The sequence below is a fragment of the Hippocampus bargibanti genome, linkage group LG11 (genome assembly GCF_051943395.1).
Source record: "Hippocampus bargibanti isolate YZ-2025 linkage group LG11, ASM5194339v1, whole genome shotgun sequence".
Lineage (NCBI taxonomy): Eukaryota > Metazoa > Chordata > Actinopteri > Syngnathiformes > Syngnathidae > Hippocampus > Hippocampus bargibanti.
This window is the reverse complement of record NC_142744.1, coordinates 5,906,155-5,924,901: the sequence shown is the minus strand read 5'-3', so window position 1 is coordinate 5,924,901 and position 18,747 is coordinate 5,906,155. Positions and strand designations below refer to the sequence as shown.

Here is an 18,747-nt window from a genome sequence, read left to right as displayed (position 1 = left end):
CCTTGGCTTACGAACTTAAATTGGTTCCCAGACAGTGTGTAAGGCGAAAAGTGTGTATCCCAAAAATTAATTTCCCATAAGAAACCATTAAAATGAGAATAATCCGTTGTCAGCTCCACATAAAACATAATTTTCTACTTTCTAATTTTCTAAGCCTTAAAACTACACAAATATACATTATTTTATGTATAATAAATGTGCTATGGTATTATAATTTAAGAAATAAACTGTACTGTATAATAAAGTCGTTTTATTGACCTTTGTGATGGTTGTTGATGGCTTGATGGAATGGAGTGGCCGGTTTTATCAGCATTAAACACTTGATGAGGAACGTAGCCTTCTTCTTTCACTATCTTGAGAAATGATCCCTTGTAGGTGCTTTGTCTGTGATAATCTTACCTTTTTCCTCATCAATTGTGTTCTGTTTAGCTGGGTTGATAGCTTTTTGCATCAAGTGTACGGATGGCTTGTGAGGGTTATTTGTGGAGCCTGATTGATGGGATAGTTTAACCTTCCGGTCTACACTCAGCTTTTGAACTATCAAAGTTGAAAGGAGTCCAAATTTCACTGTTTTTTATCCATTTTCTCACCATTTCACTTTTGTTTTTTTGTTTCAAGCTCTGTCGTCTCCCTTTCGTGTGTGTGTGTGTGTGTGTGTGTGTGTGTGTGTGTGTGTGTGTGTGTGTGTGTGTGTGTGTGTTCTCACTCTCTCTCTATCGTCCGCCTGTCTCTTTAATGTTTAACCCTCCCCTCACTGCTGCGTTCTTGACCAATCACGTGGCTTTAACCGAAGATGCCATTTTGTTTTTGGGAACCGAAGACTGGGGGCGGGGAATAGAGGACAAAACAGTCTGCCACCATTTTCTTGTTAGGAAAACGGGCTCGTTCGCAAACAACACATCACTCATTGTGGCAGCTCCGTGTGTATCCCAAAAAATAGTTTGTAAGCCAAGGTAACATTTTCATAGATGTAACGTTGGTAAACCGAAAAGTTTGTAAGCCATAGGGTTCATAAACCGAGGTATCACTGTACATAAAGTCAATGCATGTGGTGATTGAGGAGTAAAGCTTTAGCGATGAAATCAAACAAATAAAAACGCAGGCACTGAGCACCGTGTGCAAGAGAGAGAGAAAAAAAGCGATTTTTAAAAAGGGCATCTGGTGCTTTCGCTGCAGTCAGCATGGCCATAAGTCTTTGGAGCTACATCACGCCATCCGATGGCCAAAACGGACTCAATTCGCGCTTGAAAAAGCCACCTTGGGAGTTTTTATGAGATGATCTCTAGGATGTAGAAGACCAGCTCCATGATGACGGGACCCTCACTGAGCTGGCAGGCGCCGCTGTGAATGATGGGAATTAGCGCGCTGTCCAGGTCGCTCAGATACGCCGGAGGAAGTGGCTGCCCGTTGCTCCCTGCTAGGTAGCCAACCTGGAAGATGGAGGAATAAAAAAGGACACATTATCATTGATATAATGTATGTTCGTATGCATAAAGTACCAGTAAAGACCACAATACAGTGATATCTCGGCTTTTGCTCACGAACTTTTCGCCTTGCGAACATTTAATTCGTGACAATATAATCTTGGCATACGAACTAGTTTTTGACGGACGAACAAAACCACACAGCGCCACGGTGGCTGGCGGAGTAGTTTTCCACAACCCTTTTGAGTGCAGATGTGGTTTGCTATCGAGTGGAGTACTTTTGCTATTATGGGACCGAAAAAGAGGCCACCACAGGCTAGTGTTAAGCCGAAGCGGACACAAAAGAAAATTACGATCGAGCAGAAGATCATCGAAAAACACAAACGTTTGTGTGACTTAGCGTCTCAGTACCAGTATGCTAAGTGGACCATTGCTACGTATTTTATTAAATGTTGATTTTTTTCAGTACAAACCAATACAGGTTACTTATAAGTCTTAAACATACTTCATATAAATATACCGGTAACACATAAATATACATTCCATACAAAATATAGCACTAAAGCAACTTACAAACAAATTCACCTTACAAACGACCGTTCGGAACATATCTCGTTCGTAAGTTGGGTAGCGTCCGTACCTGGTCTGAATCAAGTGTGACGCGCAGGCCCAGCTTGGCCATCCCGTCTTCCTTGAGCAACTTGAGGTGCGGGCACAACGCCATGCAGAAGGCCCGCGCCACGTTCTCCGTCAGGCGGCTGTGGTCGGCTGGGTCGCTCAAGCCATTGGGCTGGTCGTCGCTCTGGAGGAAAAAAACCTAGCGGGAGAGGGTGGGGAGTTTTTTTGTCATCTTTTCAGACAATTTCTTTTTTTCCATATTTGGGAGGAGATGAACATATCCATTGGATGGATTCTCTCATGGATGCAAGAGATGCAAGAGATTCGCTGTACCTCTGTCCAGCGGATGACTTTGCCGTTGGCCTTGAATTCAGAGCCATGGAAGATCTTCACGCTGGCAATGGACTCCATCGACTTTCCATCGATGGGGCTAATGACACTGAAATTTAGCAGTGTTATTTATTATTAAATAACAAGGCGGAAGTAGTCGCCGAAACATGTCAGCTATTTGAACACCTACACTGTCTGTAAGTAAATAATCTGCTTAAAATTAGATATCAAGTAGACAGGATGAACTTAGTACAACGGTTATTTATTATTATATTTTTGATATTCGATCATTATACTTCGGTATAACGTAGATTTTTACCATCAATTTATCGCCTAGACCACAGGTGTCAAAGTCAAGGCCCGCGGGCCAAATCCGGCCCGCCACATCATTTTTTTCGGCCCGCGAAAGCAAATCGAACTTGTTAAATTCCATGATGATTGCTAAAATCTGAGCCAAAATTTCATATTTTTGGATGTCAACCACAATAAAAGTCATTATTCTTGACTTCAGATTTGAAAACGAGTTATTCATTAATTTGCGGTGTGCTCTATATGTAATATTTGAAGGGATTTAAACATTCTAATGGGTTCCCCAAATTCATAACGGCCCTCGAGAGGAAACCATAACTACAATGTGGCCCGCGGCAAAAATGACTTTGACACCCCTGGTGTAGATTTTTACCATCAATTTATCGCCTAGACTGAATAGCAGCCTCTGAGGGTAAATCTGAACTGTGACAGATTGCAGGCCCAAAGTACAGATGCTCCCCAACTTACAAACATTCGAGTTACGAATAACGGTACATACGAACATTTTTGCGGGTATGTAAAAATATGTTCGGACAGAGATGCTGTAATTTAGATTTTGTATTGCACACCTTTTTCTCGCCGAGCTCGTTTGCGATTGGCTGCGTAGAGTATGCGGGCGGGGAGGAAATCCATCTTCCCAGTTGACGCACCAGGAGGACGTGTTGCATCACAAAAAGTAATGGCTGCTGTCACCTAATTACTGAAACGGCTGACTGAATATCCGAGGATATATGTCATCGTACAACAGTCGGTGTGAATTTATTTTCCGACTGTAAGAGAGTCTGTGTTTTATACTTCCCCGTTCAGTGTTCGACTTCAACATACATTCCATAAAACATATAGCATTGAAGCAACTTACAAACAAATTCACCTTATAAACGACCGCTCGGAACGTATCTCGTTCGTAAGGTGGGGAGCGTCTGTATAATACAAAAAAAAGGTTTATACTGGGTGTGGTGCATTCTGAGTCCCGCGCCGATGGTCTCACCCCTTGTTGAAGTCCTGGTCGTCATCCGTCCACTGGACATGCACCTGCTCCTGGTTGTCCTCTTGCTCTGCTTTTCCGCATGTGATAGTGAAGTCCTTCATGTCCCTCAACGCTTGCCGTAGAGCATCCATGGTTTCGGCTGTGATCTGGATCATCACGCCATCTAAGATAGACGCAACGAGGGTATTCGGTCTCATTGGTCGTATTGCAGCTCCGCAAACAACATCAGGATTTACCTTCTACGATGCTAGTTTTAGCCAAATAACCCGACGAGGCTTTTAGGGCACCACTGAACACAAAGAAACAAGCGCCGGTCACTGAAAAGAAAACAAATGAGAAAAAGTTAGCACGAGCATGAAAGTGGGGACGACGCGGCGTTGGCGCTACCGTTGCGCGGCTGATGATGGATGCTGATGGCCTGCGTCTGATAGTTGCCGTCGTCGTTCTGCACGCACACCAGATGCGAGTCGGCGCGCTCGTTAAAGCACGCGCCCATCGCCAGCACGTGCTCATTGGACTTGTTCATGGCTTTCATCAACTGCAACGACGCACAGTCGGGATGAATAAATGCGGTTAAAAACCTCAAAAGGCGTCAAGGAGACGGATCACAACCGAGGTGCAGTCGCATGCTCGCTCGTTTTTAATCCCGTCAGATTAGTTGAATTCTCGCGAGGCGCAAATAAATTTGTATATGTGGACATTTTAAACTGTGAGATCATGTGAGGCAAAAGCTGACAGCCACGCTCCAGAAAATCCAAAGTCCTAGCATGGTTATAAAAAGAACCGTGCGGATGCAAGCATTTATGTTGGAAGTCAAATAAAAATAAATATATAATAAATAAATATGGGCTGGAATTCAACCTTATTAAAAACCTAACTTAGCTCATTCACTGCCATTCCCGAATTTATTCAGGAGATCAAAAGCATTACGTGGAGCGCCATTCACGAATTTGTTCGGGTTTTTTTTCTTGCAGGGGTGCCGATAAAGCACTGGTCAGACCTCTGGCAATGTTTTTCCCATTCCACGAGGGGGCAGCATTTGCCTTTTGTCTATGTTAGTGCTTTGTTATAGCTTCAGCTGTTGTTAAAGCGCTATATAAAACATAATATATGTATTCCATTGTATTTTGTACAGCCGCCCCAATTTCAAGCTCAGATAACTCCAGACCCATATAACTTAGGAATTAACTATTTTTTTTCTGGCCTAATGTTTCTTACGCTGAATTGAATGTTTATGTAGTCCTAAAACTCAATATTCTGTGGGTCCCGCAATTTGAGTGAAAATGACAAAAACCCTGGCACTGGAGTGGAAACATTTTTGCACATCGTCTGGCATGAATGAGTTAACTCAATTCATTGACGCCATCTTTCAACGTTGACATAAAAGAGTTACCGTAGCTGCTGGGCATGCTTGAACTCAGTCACTAACCAAAACAGCAGCGCCGACCAAATATGTCACAATTTCACAATTCCATTGGAATTTATTTGAAGAAACATTTAGTCTGAATTTAATGTTTATGTAGACCTAAAACTCAATATTCTGTGTGTACTTAATTTGAGTGAAAATGACAAAAACCCTGGCACTGGAGTGGACAAAATTTTTTGCACATTGTTTGGCAGTGAATGAGTTAAAAAGGAAGCTCTATAACACAGGTGTCAAAGTCAAGGCCCGCGGGCCAAATCCGGCCCGCCACAATTTTTTTTCGGCCCGCGAAAGCAAATCAAACTTGTTAAATTCCATGATGATTGCTAAAATCTGAGCCAAAATTTCATATTTTTGGATGTCAACCACAATAGAAGTCATTATTCTTGACTTCAGATTTGAAAACGAGTTATTCATTAATTTGCTGTGTGCTCTATATGTAATATTTGAAGGGATTTAAACATTCTAATGGGTTCCCCAAATTCATAACGGCCCTCGAGAGGAAACCATAACTACAATGTGGCCCGCGGCAAAAAATGACTTTGACACCCCTGCTCTATAAGGATGGATGGTTGTGTATTACTAAGCATTGACTCTGTGAGCGATACTGTATAGTCAGAAACAACTAATGAACATGTCAATTCAGTTAATGAGAAAGTGGTTAAAGTCTTGTGTAAAAAGCAACGTACACAACATGCTTTGAGTCGCTTACAACCTCTGTGGAATTGTTTGTTGTAATTGTTGAACATAATGTGAAACTCTACATTTTCAAGGGTTTGTTCAAAAAAATTGTGATTATTACACAAACTAATATACATTTTGAAAAATGAGATTAGCGTGCAAACACAGGCTAACCTCATTATAGCGATTGCTGGGGATTTTAATGCTCGTCTTCTTTACTGCCATGTCCACGACCAGGCCTTTCACCATCGGCAATGCATACTGGTAGTTGCGGAAGTCCTGCGAGACATGTCACATGATGCGTCGACACAAATGATATCAAGCTGGTGATTGGTCAACAAGTGAACGTGACATCTTACCGCCAACAGATTCATGATGGTGTGGCCAGTCTCGCCAAAAAGCGGCTTCCGGAAACGCACGCTGAAGAGCGGGCACGGGTAAACTAATACAAAGACCATTATAGTAAACAGAAGGTTGTGTGGAAAAAGGTGTAGATAGCACTCACATCGGTACTCGGCGCCCAGCCGCAGCATGAGGCGGATGGGGAAGACCTTAGCCCAGGGCGTCTCCCATTTCTGGATGAGTACACCAAAAAGGAAGGGTGGGTTGGGCAGCAGCAGGTCTTGCAGAGACTGGAAGGAGGGGCTAACGTAGAGGAAGCCTCCGTGCTCCCTGCTGCCCAGGAAGCTCTGCGTGAAGAAGGAGTGGCTCAGGTGGCCCAGAACGTTTCCTGGAAGGGGAAACCCAGATGATATACAAAGCCAAAAAAGATCATATTTCCAACTGAGAGTTAGGATGGCAGAAAAAAATGATTTACACCGCCCTACCCACTTGCACACTGCAAGAATCAAGACAGGGGCGCGGAAAATCCTACCCTCTGCACCCTGCCCACCACCTTTTCCACATACTTGGCCAATAATGATGATTCTGATTTGGGTCGTGGTCTGGGTGAAGTTTACAATAAAAAAAATCACTAATCACATGGCTTTGGGAGACTTCTGGGCCACAACTACAGTAAAGTCTCGTTATATCGATATCGGTTATATCGATAGTACCGCTTATTATGATACTATTTCTATGAACGCAAGGAGAAAATTTACATGCCGCAGGATCGGATATATCGATAGTCCGGTTATATCGATATTTTTTCCGACTCCCGAGAATATTGATATAACGAGACTTTACTGTAGTTAAAAAAATGTGTAATGGTCCAAAAAATGTGCATTTTCTGCTTGGCGAGTATACAACATTGGATTAGATTTGCCTTTATTAGTCTCGCAGTGGAAAAATTTACATTTCACAGCAGCAAAGTTATGAAAGGAAGATGAAAGGAATGAAAGTCAAAAAAAATAACGTAGCTGTTCCTTTCACATTTTGGTAGCATGTCCAGAAGATCGTTACTGTAGTGCTGATAGTGCTGTCATCTTACCACTGAGGGCTTCCTGGTAAAGATGGACAAAGTGTTTGAAGATGTCCTTTGGGATGGCCTTCTCTTCAGGAAGACACTGAAGAAGAACCACAACCTCCGCCTGGCCGACGGCATGCATGCCCTTTGTCGTCATGTACCAGCACTTCCTGTTAACATCTGACCAAAAAAAAAAAAAAAACAAAGGATCTCAGCAGGTTAAGACCACCTTCATATGAGGGTCATTTTCTGTCCCGCCATTAAATTTCAAATTAATGCATTGGTGTAAATGACAATTGTTTCAAAGTTTGCAGTCACACCACACAATCACTTAAAAAAAAGCCTCTTTTTCAAACTGAGAAATTGACTCACAATTGACGAGCATGACCATAGCGAGGAGGTTAGCATTGAGGACAAAAACCAGCGGTTCGGGGCCTCCTTCCTCCAGCTGCTGCATGAGGACCATCGCTGGGGGACGTTCCTCCACTGCATAGTCTGGTTGTGGAGTCAGAGGTAACGTCGTGTGAAAAAACAGGCAGACGGGATTCATGTCATAAGTGTGGATTTGTGATATGTAACAATTCTGGTGGACTAAAGTACAGGAAAATACGCCACATCAGAGTTGGTATATGTAGACGCTCCCCGACATACGAACATTCGAGTTATGAACAATGGTACATACGAACATTTTTGTAGTAATATATGTAGTATTCTCTCTAGTTGTACAAATACATATTTTTATAGAGCATACATTTTATGTTTTTTTTTTTATTTTTCAGTATAACCCAATATAGGTTACTTATACGAGCCTTAAACATACGTATATAAGCCTTAAACATACCGTATTTTCTGGAATACAAGGCGCACCTTCAATGAATGACATTTAAAAAAGCTTTTCCATATATAAGGTGCACCGCATTATAAGTGGCATCTTCAATGAATGACATACAAACGCTCCCCAAGTTACAAACGATACGTTCCGAACGGTCGTTCGTAATGTGAATTTGATCATAAGTTGCTTCAATGCTATATTTTGTATGGAATGTATGTTTAAGATTTATATAGGTATGTTTAAGGTTTATACAAGTGTGTTTAAGGCTTGTAGAAGTAACCTGTATTGGTTTGTACTGAAAAATAAACATTTAATAAAATATATGCTCTATAAAGACTATATATATATCTAAATACTACCGTCACTACAAAAATGGTCGTATGTACTGTTGTTGGTAACTCGAATGTAGGGTGTGTGTCTGTATTTTAAAATGTTTTTCATACATAAGGCGCACCAGACTATGAGGCACATGGTCAGCTTTTGAAAAAAATCTTTTTTTGATATTTTTAGTCAAATGCAAAACACCAATAAAAATGACTTAAAGTGTCCAAAATCTGAATTGGGCATTTTCAGAATGTCCCGCCCCCAGTGCGTGACGTCATGCCAAGACGTCTTGCCTTGCAGGAGAATCAAAACAATGGCTTCAGATTCGGACAACATGCTTTCTTGTTACATATCCAGGTATGAATATGATTCAAATAGTTCTGAAGAGGAAAGCATACATGTTTGCAATCGATTAAAGAATTTATTCCATGCCATTTTGAGGCAACATTGGGGCAACAATGGGTCATCAGAAAAGAGGCACAAAATGGCGCCCTCCAGTGGCCACCTCCGCTTCCACAGGCTGATAAATTCCTTATACGGAGCTTGGACTCCCTCTTCTGGCGGCTTTTGGGTGCAACACGGTTCTCAAACCAAACATGTACAGCAAAATACATTGAGGTGATGGAAGGACGCTCCAATGCGTCTTTTTTACGGTCAGGGGGCGGTCCATTCATGACATCACATACGGACTCGTTACCAACTCAAAAACAAGACTTCCTGAATATTCAGCGCGAGTCTTAAAACGTAAAATATAGCTATATGCGGTGGAATCTTATTAAAATACGCTCAGTAGAAGTCATTTGAAGCCATTTTACAAATTATGGACACGACTTGTCCGGAGACGTCGGTTGTCCTTTAAGGTAGTCTAAAAAGAACTCAGTTCAAATACGTTTGTCCATCCAGTGAGAGAACACAAAGGACGCATGGGTCGGCGAGGAGGCAGGGGGTGGGCGGGTAGGTGATGGGGACGGTGAAGATGAGGGCAAGCACCTGTGATGTGGCCTCCCGTACCTCCTTTGACTCCGGTGGAGATGAGGATGGGAGGGAGCCCGTCCTCCGGGATCAAGCTCAGGGCGCTGCCCACTGGGCTGCCTCGTGGGCCCATGGGGTCGGAGGTGACCTGATGGGAGCAAGAGAGAGAGAGAGAGAGCGGAATGAAGGTTAAAAAGAAGAAGCTTTGAAATTGCTCCAATGCTGAGTGAAGGATTGAAGATAATAATGTTTCTGCAAAGAGAGGCAATTGTTTATTCAAAAAATGCCTTTTTGGATGTCAATCTACAACAAGTGAAGTGGCACTTAACTCATTCACTGCCAGACATGCAAAAAATGCGTTTATATATATATATAAACAGTAAAGTCTCGTTATATCGATATTCAAGGGAGTCCGAAAAAATATCGATATAACCGGGACTATCGATATATCCGACTCTGTTTGCATGTAATTTTCTCCGTGCGTGCATAGAAATAGTATCGATATAACCGGAACTATCGATATATCCGATATCGATATAACGAGACTTTACTGTATATATATTCTGAAAACTCAATATTCTGATATTGAGTTTTAGGACTATATAAACATTCAATGCAGCGTAAGAAAACTTAGACTATCTTCTTTCATCACAAAAAAAGTTCATTTCTAAACGATTTGGGTCTGGAGTTATATGAGGGCAGCTGTCCAAAATACAATGCAATACATACATATTGGTTTATATAGCGCTTTAAAAACAGCTGAAGCTGGAAAAAAAGCACGAATGTAGAAAAAAGGGAAATGCTGTCGCCTTGTGGAAAGGAAAAAAAACATTGCCAAAGGCCATGGCCAGTACTTTCTCGTCACCCAAACAAAAAAAAAATCTGGGAATGGCGCTCTATGTCCTATTTTCAATTCCCGAATAAATTTGTGAATGGCTGTGAATGAGTGTGAATGATAAAAACAACAATGAATCGTATAGAGAAATATAGAGAATGACAGCCTTTTGCAATGCTTACTTAAAGGACAACCGACGTATCCGGACAAGTTGTGTCCATAATTTGTAAAACGGCTTCAAATGACTTCTACTGAGCGTATTTTACAAAGATTCCACCGCATATAGCTATAATTTACGTTTTAAGAATTGCTATGAATATTCAGGAAGTCTTGTTTTTGAGGTGGTGACGAGTCCGTACGTGACGTCACTAAAGGACCCCCCCCCCCCCCGACCGACAAAAAGACACATTGTAGCAGTCCTTCATCACGTCAATGTATTTTGATGTACTGTTTGTCTGAAAACCTTGATGTTGCACCCAAAAGCCGCCAGAAGAGGGCATCCAAGCTCCATGTAAGTAATTTATAAGCCTGTGGAAACGGGCTGATTCATTCCTCACGGGAGCTGGTCGCCATTTTTGGGTGCGACATCCCCCCCCCCCCTCAAAATGACACGGAAAAAAATCTTTAATCGATTGCAAACTTGTATGCTCTCCTCTTCAGAACTATTTTAATCATATTCATAACTGGATGTGTAACAAGAAAGCATATTCTCCGAATCTGAAGCCATTGTTTTGATTCTCCAGTTATGCAAGACGTCTTCAGTGACGTCACGAACTGGGGGCGGGACTTTCTGAAAATGCCCAATTCGCAGCTCAATTTTTTGCAGATTTTGGACACTTTAAGTCATTTTTATTGGTGTTTTGCATTTGACTAAAAATATCATACTGCGTGTTTTGGGTATTTTAGATGCTATAAAACGTTTTCTGATGTCAGTTCAGAAACAAAAAAGTGACGTCGGTTGTCCTTTAAGACACATAACTTGATATTTAACTTTTTTTTTTCCAAGTTAATTTTTTTTATAAACCATTAACTTTTAAACTACGAACATGCGTGTGAGCGTACCACGACAGCATCGGATCCGGATGTTTTGCTTGCATTTGTCGATGTGCCGGTGCGTTGCGTGGGCACTGGAGTTTTGGGAGACTCTGTCTCATCGCCATTTGGTAGGAGGCCGTCCGCAAAGCCCACCTTTTTCTGGTCCGGTGTGACAGATGCTGAATGAGACAGTCATTATTGTATGTAAATGGAGTTCTATCTCCATTGAATGTGGCAAAGTGAAGCAAATTTTGAAAATGAGTGCTTCACTTAGTCTTCATCAAGCCAAAAATGAAAACAGAATTATTGGTTTTGATTGTGTGATGTCACTTTAGATCAAATTTTTACCATAACATTTGGAGAAAACACCATGACAGCCTAAAGCCGTACTGCAGGTATCTAAACATTGCCTAATGTACGAAAACTGTAATCAATGGCCCGCAATGAGAAGAAAGGATGCGTATGTGGAACCGTCGCGACTTGGAATTGAAGCGGATTTACATGGGACAGGAGGTGTGAGACAGTCTCTTTTCGTCAATGGATTCCACAGCTTTGTGTTTAGCTTGTAGCAGACGTGCCACATTTCACCACAACGTCACTGATCCACTGGTGAAAAGGACTGGTTGATCTCATCCTCTTTCATCTAGAACTGCTTCATACAACAAAGAGGGTGCAGAAAGTTCTTAGGATTGAATGACTGTCTGTGTCTTTGTGTTGTCATATTATTTTTTTTTACTTCAAGAGGGCGCCTCGAGAGTGGCTGCCTTTACAGGAGCGCCTGTATTTTGTTTTCCGACTTCTTCTTTTCCTTCCATCACTTTGCTGCTGTGAAATGTAAATTTCTCCAGTGTGACACTAATAAAGATTTTTCTAATCTAATCTAATCTGATTTAATCTAAATTTTTCCTCTTTGGATCGGGATTTGGCGCCGTTTTATGGCAATTTAGAGCAGTGCAGTGCACTTTGAATGAATACTGTACACTGTACTTCGCAGCTACTATTGATGGTGTTTAAAAAAATGAACTGAAGGCCTCACCCTCGTTGCCAGGTGGCTTGAGGACACCCACCGGCACCATGACAGTGGGCGGGGGTGAGCCGAGCACCCCCGAGGCCTGGGCCTGCTGCAAAGGAGGGATGGTAGAGCAGTACTCGGCTGGGTTGTTGGGGTTGGGACTCTGGTTGTTGACAGCTGGGAGATGAGAATCCGACAACGTCGGCGCTGAGGATTGAAGAGGGGGTCGGGGGGGTACAACGACCTTGCATTATTTCCGCACTGGATAACAATGGAACACATTCACTTTTCAGAATCATACATGTGCTGCTCAAGCCTTTTTTTTTAAAGACGATTAAGGATTTTGCACAGGCTTGCCGACATAGAAGCATTCACATCAGCTCGTATTGCTGCGATCATGACTTTTTTTCATTGTTGTTTTAGTGAATTACATTCATTGTAAACAGCTCAACATACAGTAATCACACGCTTCATATTTTAGCCAGCAACGGGGGGAGAAAAAAAAGCACAGTCCTCACTCACCGCTGGTTAGGGCCAAATGACAGGTGACGCAGACGCGAGCCTCCTTCCCATCCATATAGACCAATTTGCATCTTAGGCCGCAGCACGTTGCACAGAAAACCTGCCATGACAGAGAAAGCATAAGCTGTAGTTGTGCAGTTCGCCCAGTCAAACGTATCAGGAGGTTGTCCGGGGTCAAAGATGAGCCATGTGGATGTGTCACTCCATTGTGGGTCAATGGCACAGAGAGTGTTTGTTTAACGGCTGTGGGAAAAATGGCAGAGCAGTCGGAATATTTTTTCGAAGAGCGGAATCAGCGACTGTGTGTTTGTGCTAATAGTGCCGCGCAGACACTGATTTAGCATATTAAAAATGTGAATTTTACTCAAAAAACTAAATGAAAAAAAAAAACACATATTAATCAGCGCGGAAACATATTTTTATTTGTAATATGAAAAAAAATGTAGGCGATTTAATTTTTTTAGTGAATAATCCAAGTTCAAAGTGTACAATTCAGATTCCATTTTTAAAAAGTATGGGTGAAATGAAACAATGCAAATTCACTTGATGTAATTTTGACTGGATTATACAAAGCGCCATTTCAAGTTTCGACATTTAAATTTAATGACCGTATTTTCTGGTGTATAAGGCGCCCCCCCAAAAAAATCCTATGATTGTAAAGTGTCCTTAAGAGTTTTGAAAGGTGCTTAGAAATTAAATGTATTATTATTATTATTATTAAAATCTTTCATTTTCCTCAAAAGACGACCCTGCGCCTTTTACACAGGTGTGCCTTATATGTGAACTAATATTTGAGCCCGTCGGCAGCCTGTAGAAGTGGTGCGTAAACCCAGCCTGTGATGTGCTTTATATATGGAAAAACTTTACATATACAGTGATACCTCGTCTTATAAAATTATATTTTATGGGGACCTGGGAATGGATTATTCTCATTTTAAAGGTGCGCCTTATAGTCCTGTGCGCATTATATATGGAAAAGGTTTGGGGGTGCGACTTATACTCCGGTTCGCCTTATACACCGGAAACTTCGGTACACATGATTCATATTCCGTTTTTGGGACCACATTTCAGTCCCCCTTACCTTGCCACAGGCCCTGCAGTGGTGCCTCCTTTTGGTAAAAGTGAACCTGGCGTCGCACCTCATGCAGACGGGGGCTTGCGAGTCGGGCACCCACACGGGAGCCACCTTGCCCAGCGGGTTTGGGGTCTTCCCACTAAGGGAGCTGTGTTGTCCTGCCTCAAGGTCATTATCCGGACTCTCAGAGGACAAAGCAGGGGGAGAAATGGGCAGGACGGCGACGCCGTTCACCGCCAAAGCCAACTCAGTTGGTTCGGGCGGCGTCCCACTGCGGTGATCCAGGTTCTTGTTCTTGCTACTCAACTGGTTCTGCAGCTGGCCCACAAGGGGCTGAGGGATTTGGAGTTTGAGGCTGACAGGCTGCTTGGGTCGCGCCCCCCCGTAAGGGACGCTGACGGGTTGTTGGCGGCTGTTGTTCAGTTTGGCTAGAACGCCACCTGACCCTGCCCATTCACCGTTCTCCTGCTTACTCTCCTCCATCTCCTTCTCCTCCGTCACGGAATCTTCCTTGGACGGCACGGGTGAGGGAGAGAGCCTCGCCTCCTCTTCCTCCTCTCGGACATTTAATCGCCTCTCGTTCTCGTATTGTACACCGTTGGAAAGAAGCTCCTGAGACTCAGATCTGGAAACGGAGTCTCTATCCACGCCATTTAGAAGACGTTCTACCTGATCACCGCTTTGTCTTTCTTGCTCAGAATACGGCGAGCTACTTTGTCCATTCAAAGTAGCGGGCTTCGGGTGTGGATGATGCTTCTCGGAGGAGGGCCCTTCTTGCTCTAGTCCCACCTCAAAAGTGAAGAAGGACGCGGCGGAGGCGTCCCCGCCTTGGTCCTCGCAGGCCGTGACGGGCAGCGGCGAACGGTTGTCCGTCCCTACCAGTTTGCCGATGTTGGGCTGCGGCAGGGGCGGGCTATGGACGTCGGCCGGCTCGCCGCCGGAAGGTCTTTTGGGATCGGGGAGAATCTTCAGTGGATGCAGAGTCTCCTGCGGGCTGAGGTCAGCGTGGGCCAAGGCGGGGTTTAGTGAGAGCAGGTGGGCGGGTGGTGCTAGAATCTGGGTCCACTTGGCATCCGTGAAGTGAGGGGAGTCAGTCTCATCTGGGACAAAAGGAGGAGGGCATTTTTTTGTGTTCACAGGACCATATATCCGTCTGTTCATGACATGTCAAACAGGAATTGGTGGACAGTCAATCACGGGACATGTTAGGGGTGTGTAACAGTAAACACAAACGGGAAGAAATCATGAAATATCCCCATTTTTTTTTTCAGTTTAAAAACTAGAGGAAAAAATACCACCTTACAAATGGGATACGTTCCGAGCGGTCGTTCGTAAGGTGAATTTGTTCATAAGTTGCTTCAGTGCTATACAGTGAGAACTCAACTTACAAACACCTTAAATTACAAACTTTTCGCCTTACAAACGTCAAATTTATGAAAATTAAACCTTATAATAAGCACGATTTTCATAATACACACCCACCACGGCTGGCGGAGTGATCTTCGGCGGAAGCACACGACCGAACAGCACCAACAGTCCTTATGAAAGGTGACTCTCCTTCCATAAGCCATCAACGACCATCAAAAAGGTAAATAAAACTTTATTTTACAGCACAGTTTCTTTCTTTAATTACAGTCCTCATGCAATTCCCTTTGACCTTCGACCTCCAACGCTATTCCATCAAGCCATAAATGACCATCACAAATGGTCACCTAAAGTGACTTTATGATACAATGCAGTGTATTTCTTTCATTGCAATGCAATAGCACATTTATTATACATAGAATAAGGTATGTTGTGTGTAGTTTTAAGGCTTATATAGTTGAAAAGTATATTTTATGGAAACCCTGGAATGGATTATTCCCATTTTAATGGTTTCCTATGGGAATTTTTTTTTTTGAGATACACACTTACACACTCTGTCTGGGAACAAAGTAAGTTCGTAAATTGAGGTCTCACTGTATTTTGTATGGAATGTATGTTGAAGTCAAACACCTAACGGGGAAGTATAAAACACAGACGCTCTTACAGTCGTGAAATAAATACACACCTATTGTAGTACGAAATATATCCTTGTAATTACTAAATTACGTGTCAACAGCCAATACTTCTTGTTATGCATCGCGTCCTCCTGGAGTGTCGACTGGGAAGATGGATTTCTTCCCTGCCCACATACTCTACGCAGCCAATCGCAAGTGGAAAAAGCCGCGCAATACAAAATCTAACTCACAGCATCTTTGTCCGAACATTTTTCGACATACTGTACCGGCAAGAATGTTCGGGAGCATCTGTATTGCAAATGATAGATTTTCATTTCTATATTTTTTATATTGTTGTATTGTTATTTTCTAATGACTTATGATAATCCACATGTTGACAAACACGCACACGTAAACGATAACAAACAAAATGTAACAAGTAGGAAATCTCTCAGAAAATTCTCAACTGTTGTTTCAAAACCCGATCAATTTATTGACTGCGTTCACCTTCGTTCTGCTCAAACTCATCCAGCACCTTGTCCAAGTTGAAAGCCTCGGCCTGGAAGTAATTCTCCATGGATCAGGAAACTGCTCCTCTTTCCTCTGCGGCCAGCGTGAACCTTCAGGAAATGGGTAATAGGAATCGATGACAAATATACCGCCATCATTCATGTCACCGATTATGATTAAACATGGCGGGTGCGTGTTTGTGTGTACTCGCATTGACTGACCTATACAGAAGTCCTTCTCAGTATTTGAGAGGCGTTATTGATCTGAGTACATTTCCCCCCTCAGTGAACACTTGAGTTGCTACGGCAGGCGCCGGTGCCTTGTGTGGGGGAAGAAAAAAAATATGGTAAGACACACAAATTTAATATTGTGAATTATTTTTTATTCATTCATTTGTCCCCATTATTTCACATGTACAGTAAAGTCTCGTTATATCGATATTGGATATATCGATAGTCCCGGTTATATCGATACTATTTCTATGCACGCACGGAGAAAATTACATGCAAACAGGTTCGGATATATCGATAGTCCCGGTTATATCGATATTTTTTCGGACTCCCTTGAATATCGATATAACGAGACTTTACTGTACTTCCTACAGTAAAGTACAATACAGTAAAGTCTCGTTATATCGATATTCTCGGGAGTCGGAAAAAATATCGATATAACCGGACTATCGATATATCCGATCCTGCGGCATGTAAATTTTCTCCTTCCGTTCATAGAAATAGTATCGTAATAAGCAGTACTATCGATATAACCGATATCGATATAACGAGACTTTACTGTATTTAAATTTTCAAAAATACTACAGATACAGTGATACCTCCGCATACGAACGCTTCAGCTCACGAACTTTTCGCCTCACGGACATTAAATTCGCAAGCATATAGTGTCGACTGACGAACTAGTTTTCAGCGGACGAACCAAATCCCACGGCGCCACGGTGGATGGCGGACTAGTTTTTGTCACCCCCTTTCTTTGAGTGTGGATTTGGTTTGTTATCAAGTGTAGTACATTTGCTATTATGAGACCGAAAAAGACCCCACCACAGGCTAGTGTTAAGCCGAAGAAGACACAAAAGAAAATTACGGTCGAGCAGAAGAAGGAGATCATCGAAAAACACGAACGAGGTGTGAGTTTGTGTGACAAAGTCTACCATTGCTACCATCCTTAAGAACAAGGAAGCTATTCAGTGTGTGTGTGTGTGTGTGTGTGTGTGTGTGTGTGTGTGTGTGTGTGTGTGTGTGTGTGTGTGTGTGTGTGTGTGTGTGTGTGTCCACTAGTGTCTCCCAGAGAATGAGCGAAGACTCCATGGAGTTGGCTTTGCTGTGAAAAGCAGCTTACTCAGTAACATCCCCGAGTCCCCCCAAGGCATCAGTGAACGGCTTATGACCTGGCGTATTCCCCTGGTAAAAGGTCGCTTCGCAACTTTAATCAGCGCCTATGCTCCCACCTTGGATGCTGACGATAACACCAAAGATGCCTTCTACGAGTCCCTGGATGCTACCATATCCAAAATCCCTGCCTCTGATAAACTTGTTCTGATGGGTGACTTCAATGCCCGAGTAGGTACTGATGCCAGGCTCTGGAAACAAGTAATCGGAAGGCACGGGACGGGGAAAATAAACAGCAATGGCCTCCGACTCCTCACTCTGTGCTCTGAGCATCAGTTGATTGTAACTAACACCATCTTTCAGCTGAAAAAGAAATACATCACATCATGGATGCACCCCAGGTCCAAACATTGGCACTTACTGGACTACATCATCACAAGGCAACGAGACCAAAATGATGTCTGCATCACGCGGGCCATGCGTGGGGCTGAATGCTGGACTGATCATCGACTGATCAAGTCCAGGCTCAAGCTGAGAATTCGACCTCCTCATAAGAAACAGCAGCCCCAAAGGCGTCTTAACACCAGGGCCCTGGAGTCCCCAGAATGTGCAGCCAGCTACCGCCACAAGCTGGCAGAGGGACTTGCCAGCCTGGACAACGACACCAGTAACGGTGACCTTGATGTTGAAAGCAGGTGGAAAAAATTGAGGACAACAATTCATCAAGCTGCCTCTGAGACCATCGGCTTCACTCAGAAACGTCATCAAGACTGGTTCGATAACAGCTCAGCTGCCATACAGGAGCTTCTGGTAGCCAAGCGCAAAGCCCATACCACACTTCTCTCCAACCCTCATTCTCCACTTCTCCTCTCTCACTACAAGGCCATCCGTGGTGAAACACAGAAACAGCTGAGGATGATGGAGAACAAGTGGTGGCTCAGCAAGGCCCAAGAAATCCAGAGCCATGCAGACAACAACAACACACACGCCTTCTATGATGCTGTAAAATCCCTGCACGGCCCACGAAGACAACACATTGTCCCAGTTAAATCTGCAGACGGTTCTGTACTACTGAAGGACAAACAGCTAATACTTGAGCGCTGGGCAGAGCACTTTGACTCCCTGCTCAACCA

The 18,747-nt window shown here is 43.1% G+C and overlaps 1 protein-coding gene across 3 annotated transcripts; it reads right to left on the bottom strand.

Moving 5' to 3' along the window:
• Positions 1-592: 592 nt before the first annotated feature.
• zfyve9a (zinc finger, FYVE domain containing 9a) lies at positions 593-16,594 on the bottom strand. Of its 3 annotated transcripts, none has more exons than XM_089007674.1 (18): positions 16,496-16,594; positions 16,272-16,384; positions 13,792-14,885; positions 12,711-12,810; positions 12,213-12,395; positions 11,204-11,355; positions 9,325-9,454; positions 7,551-7,673; positions 7,203-7,358; positions 6,279-6,503; positions 6,133-6,215; positions 5,948-6,052; positions 4,057-4,207; positions 3,906-3,986; positions 3,670-3,832; positions 2,376-2,481; positions 2,065-2,241; positions 593-1,430 (listed from the first exon to the last, which is right to left on the bottom strand). In XM_089007674.1, exons 2-18 carry the CDS (start codon positions 16,339-16,341, stop codon positions 1,269-1,271), a joined length of 3,261 nt encoding a protein of 1,086 aa, XP_088863800.1. In that variant the 5' UTR covers positions 16,342-16,384; positions 16,496-16,594; the 3' UTR covers positions 593-1,268. The 3 variants fall into 3 exon arrangements, with proteins under 3 accessions (XP_088863800.1, XP_088863801.1, XP_088863799.1); XM_089007675.1 differs by having other exon boundaries at positions 9,346-9,454; XM_089007673.1 differs by having other exon boundaries at positions 6,133-6,503; positions 9,346-9,454.
• Positions 16,595-18,747: the final 2,153 nt, after the last annotated feature.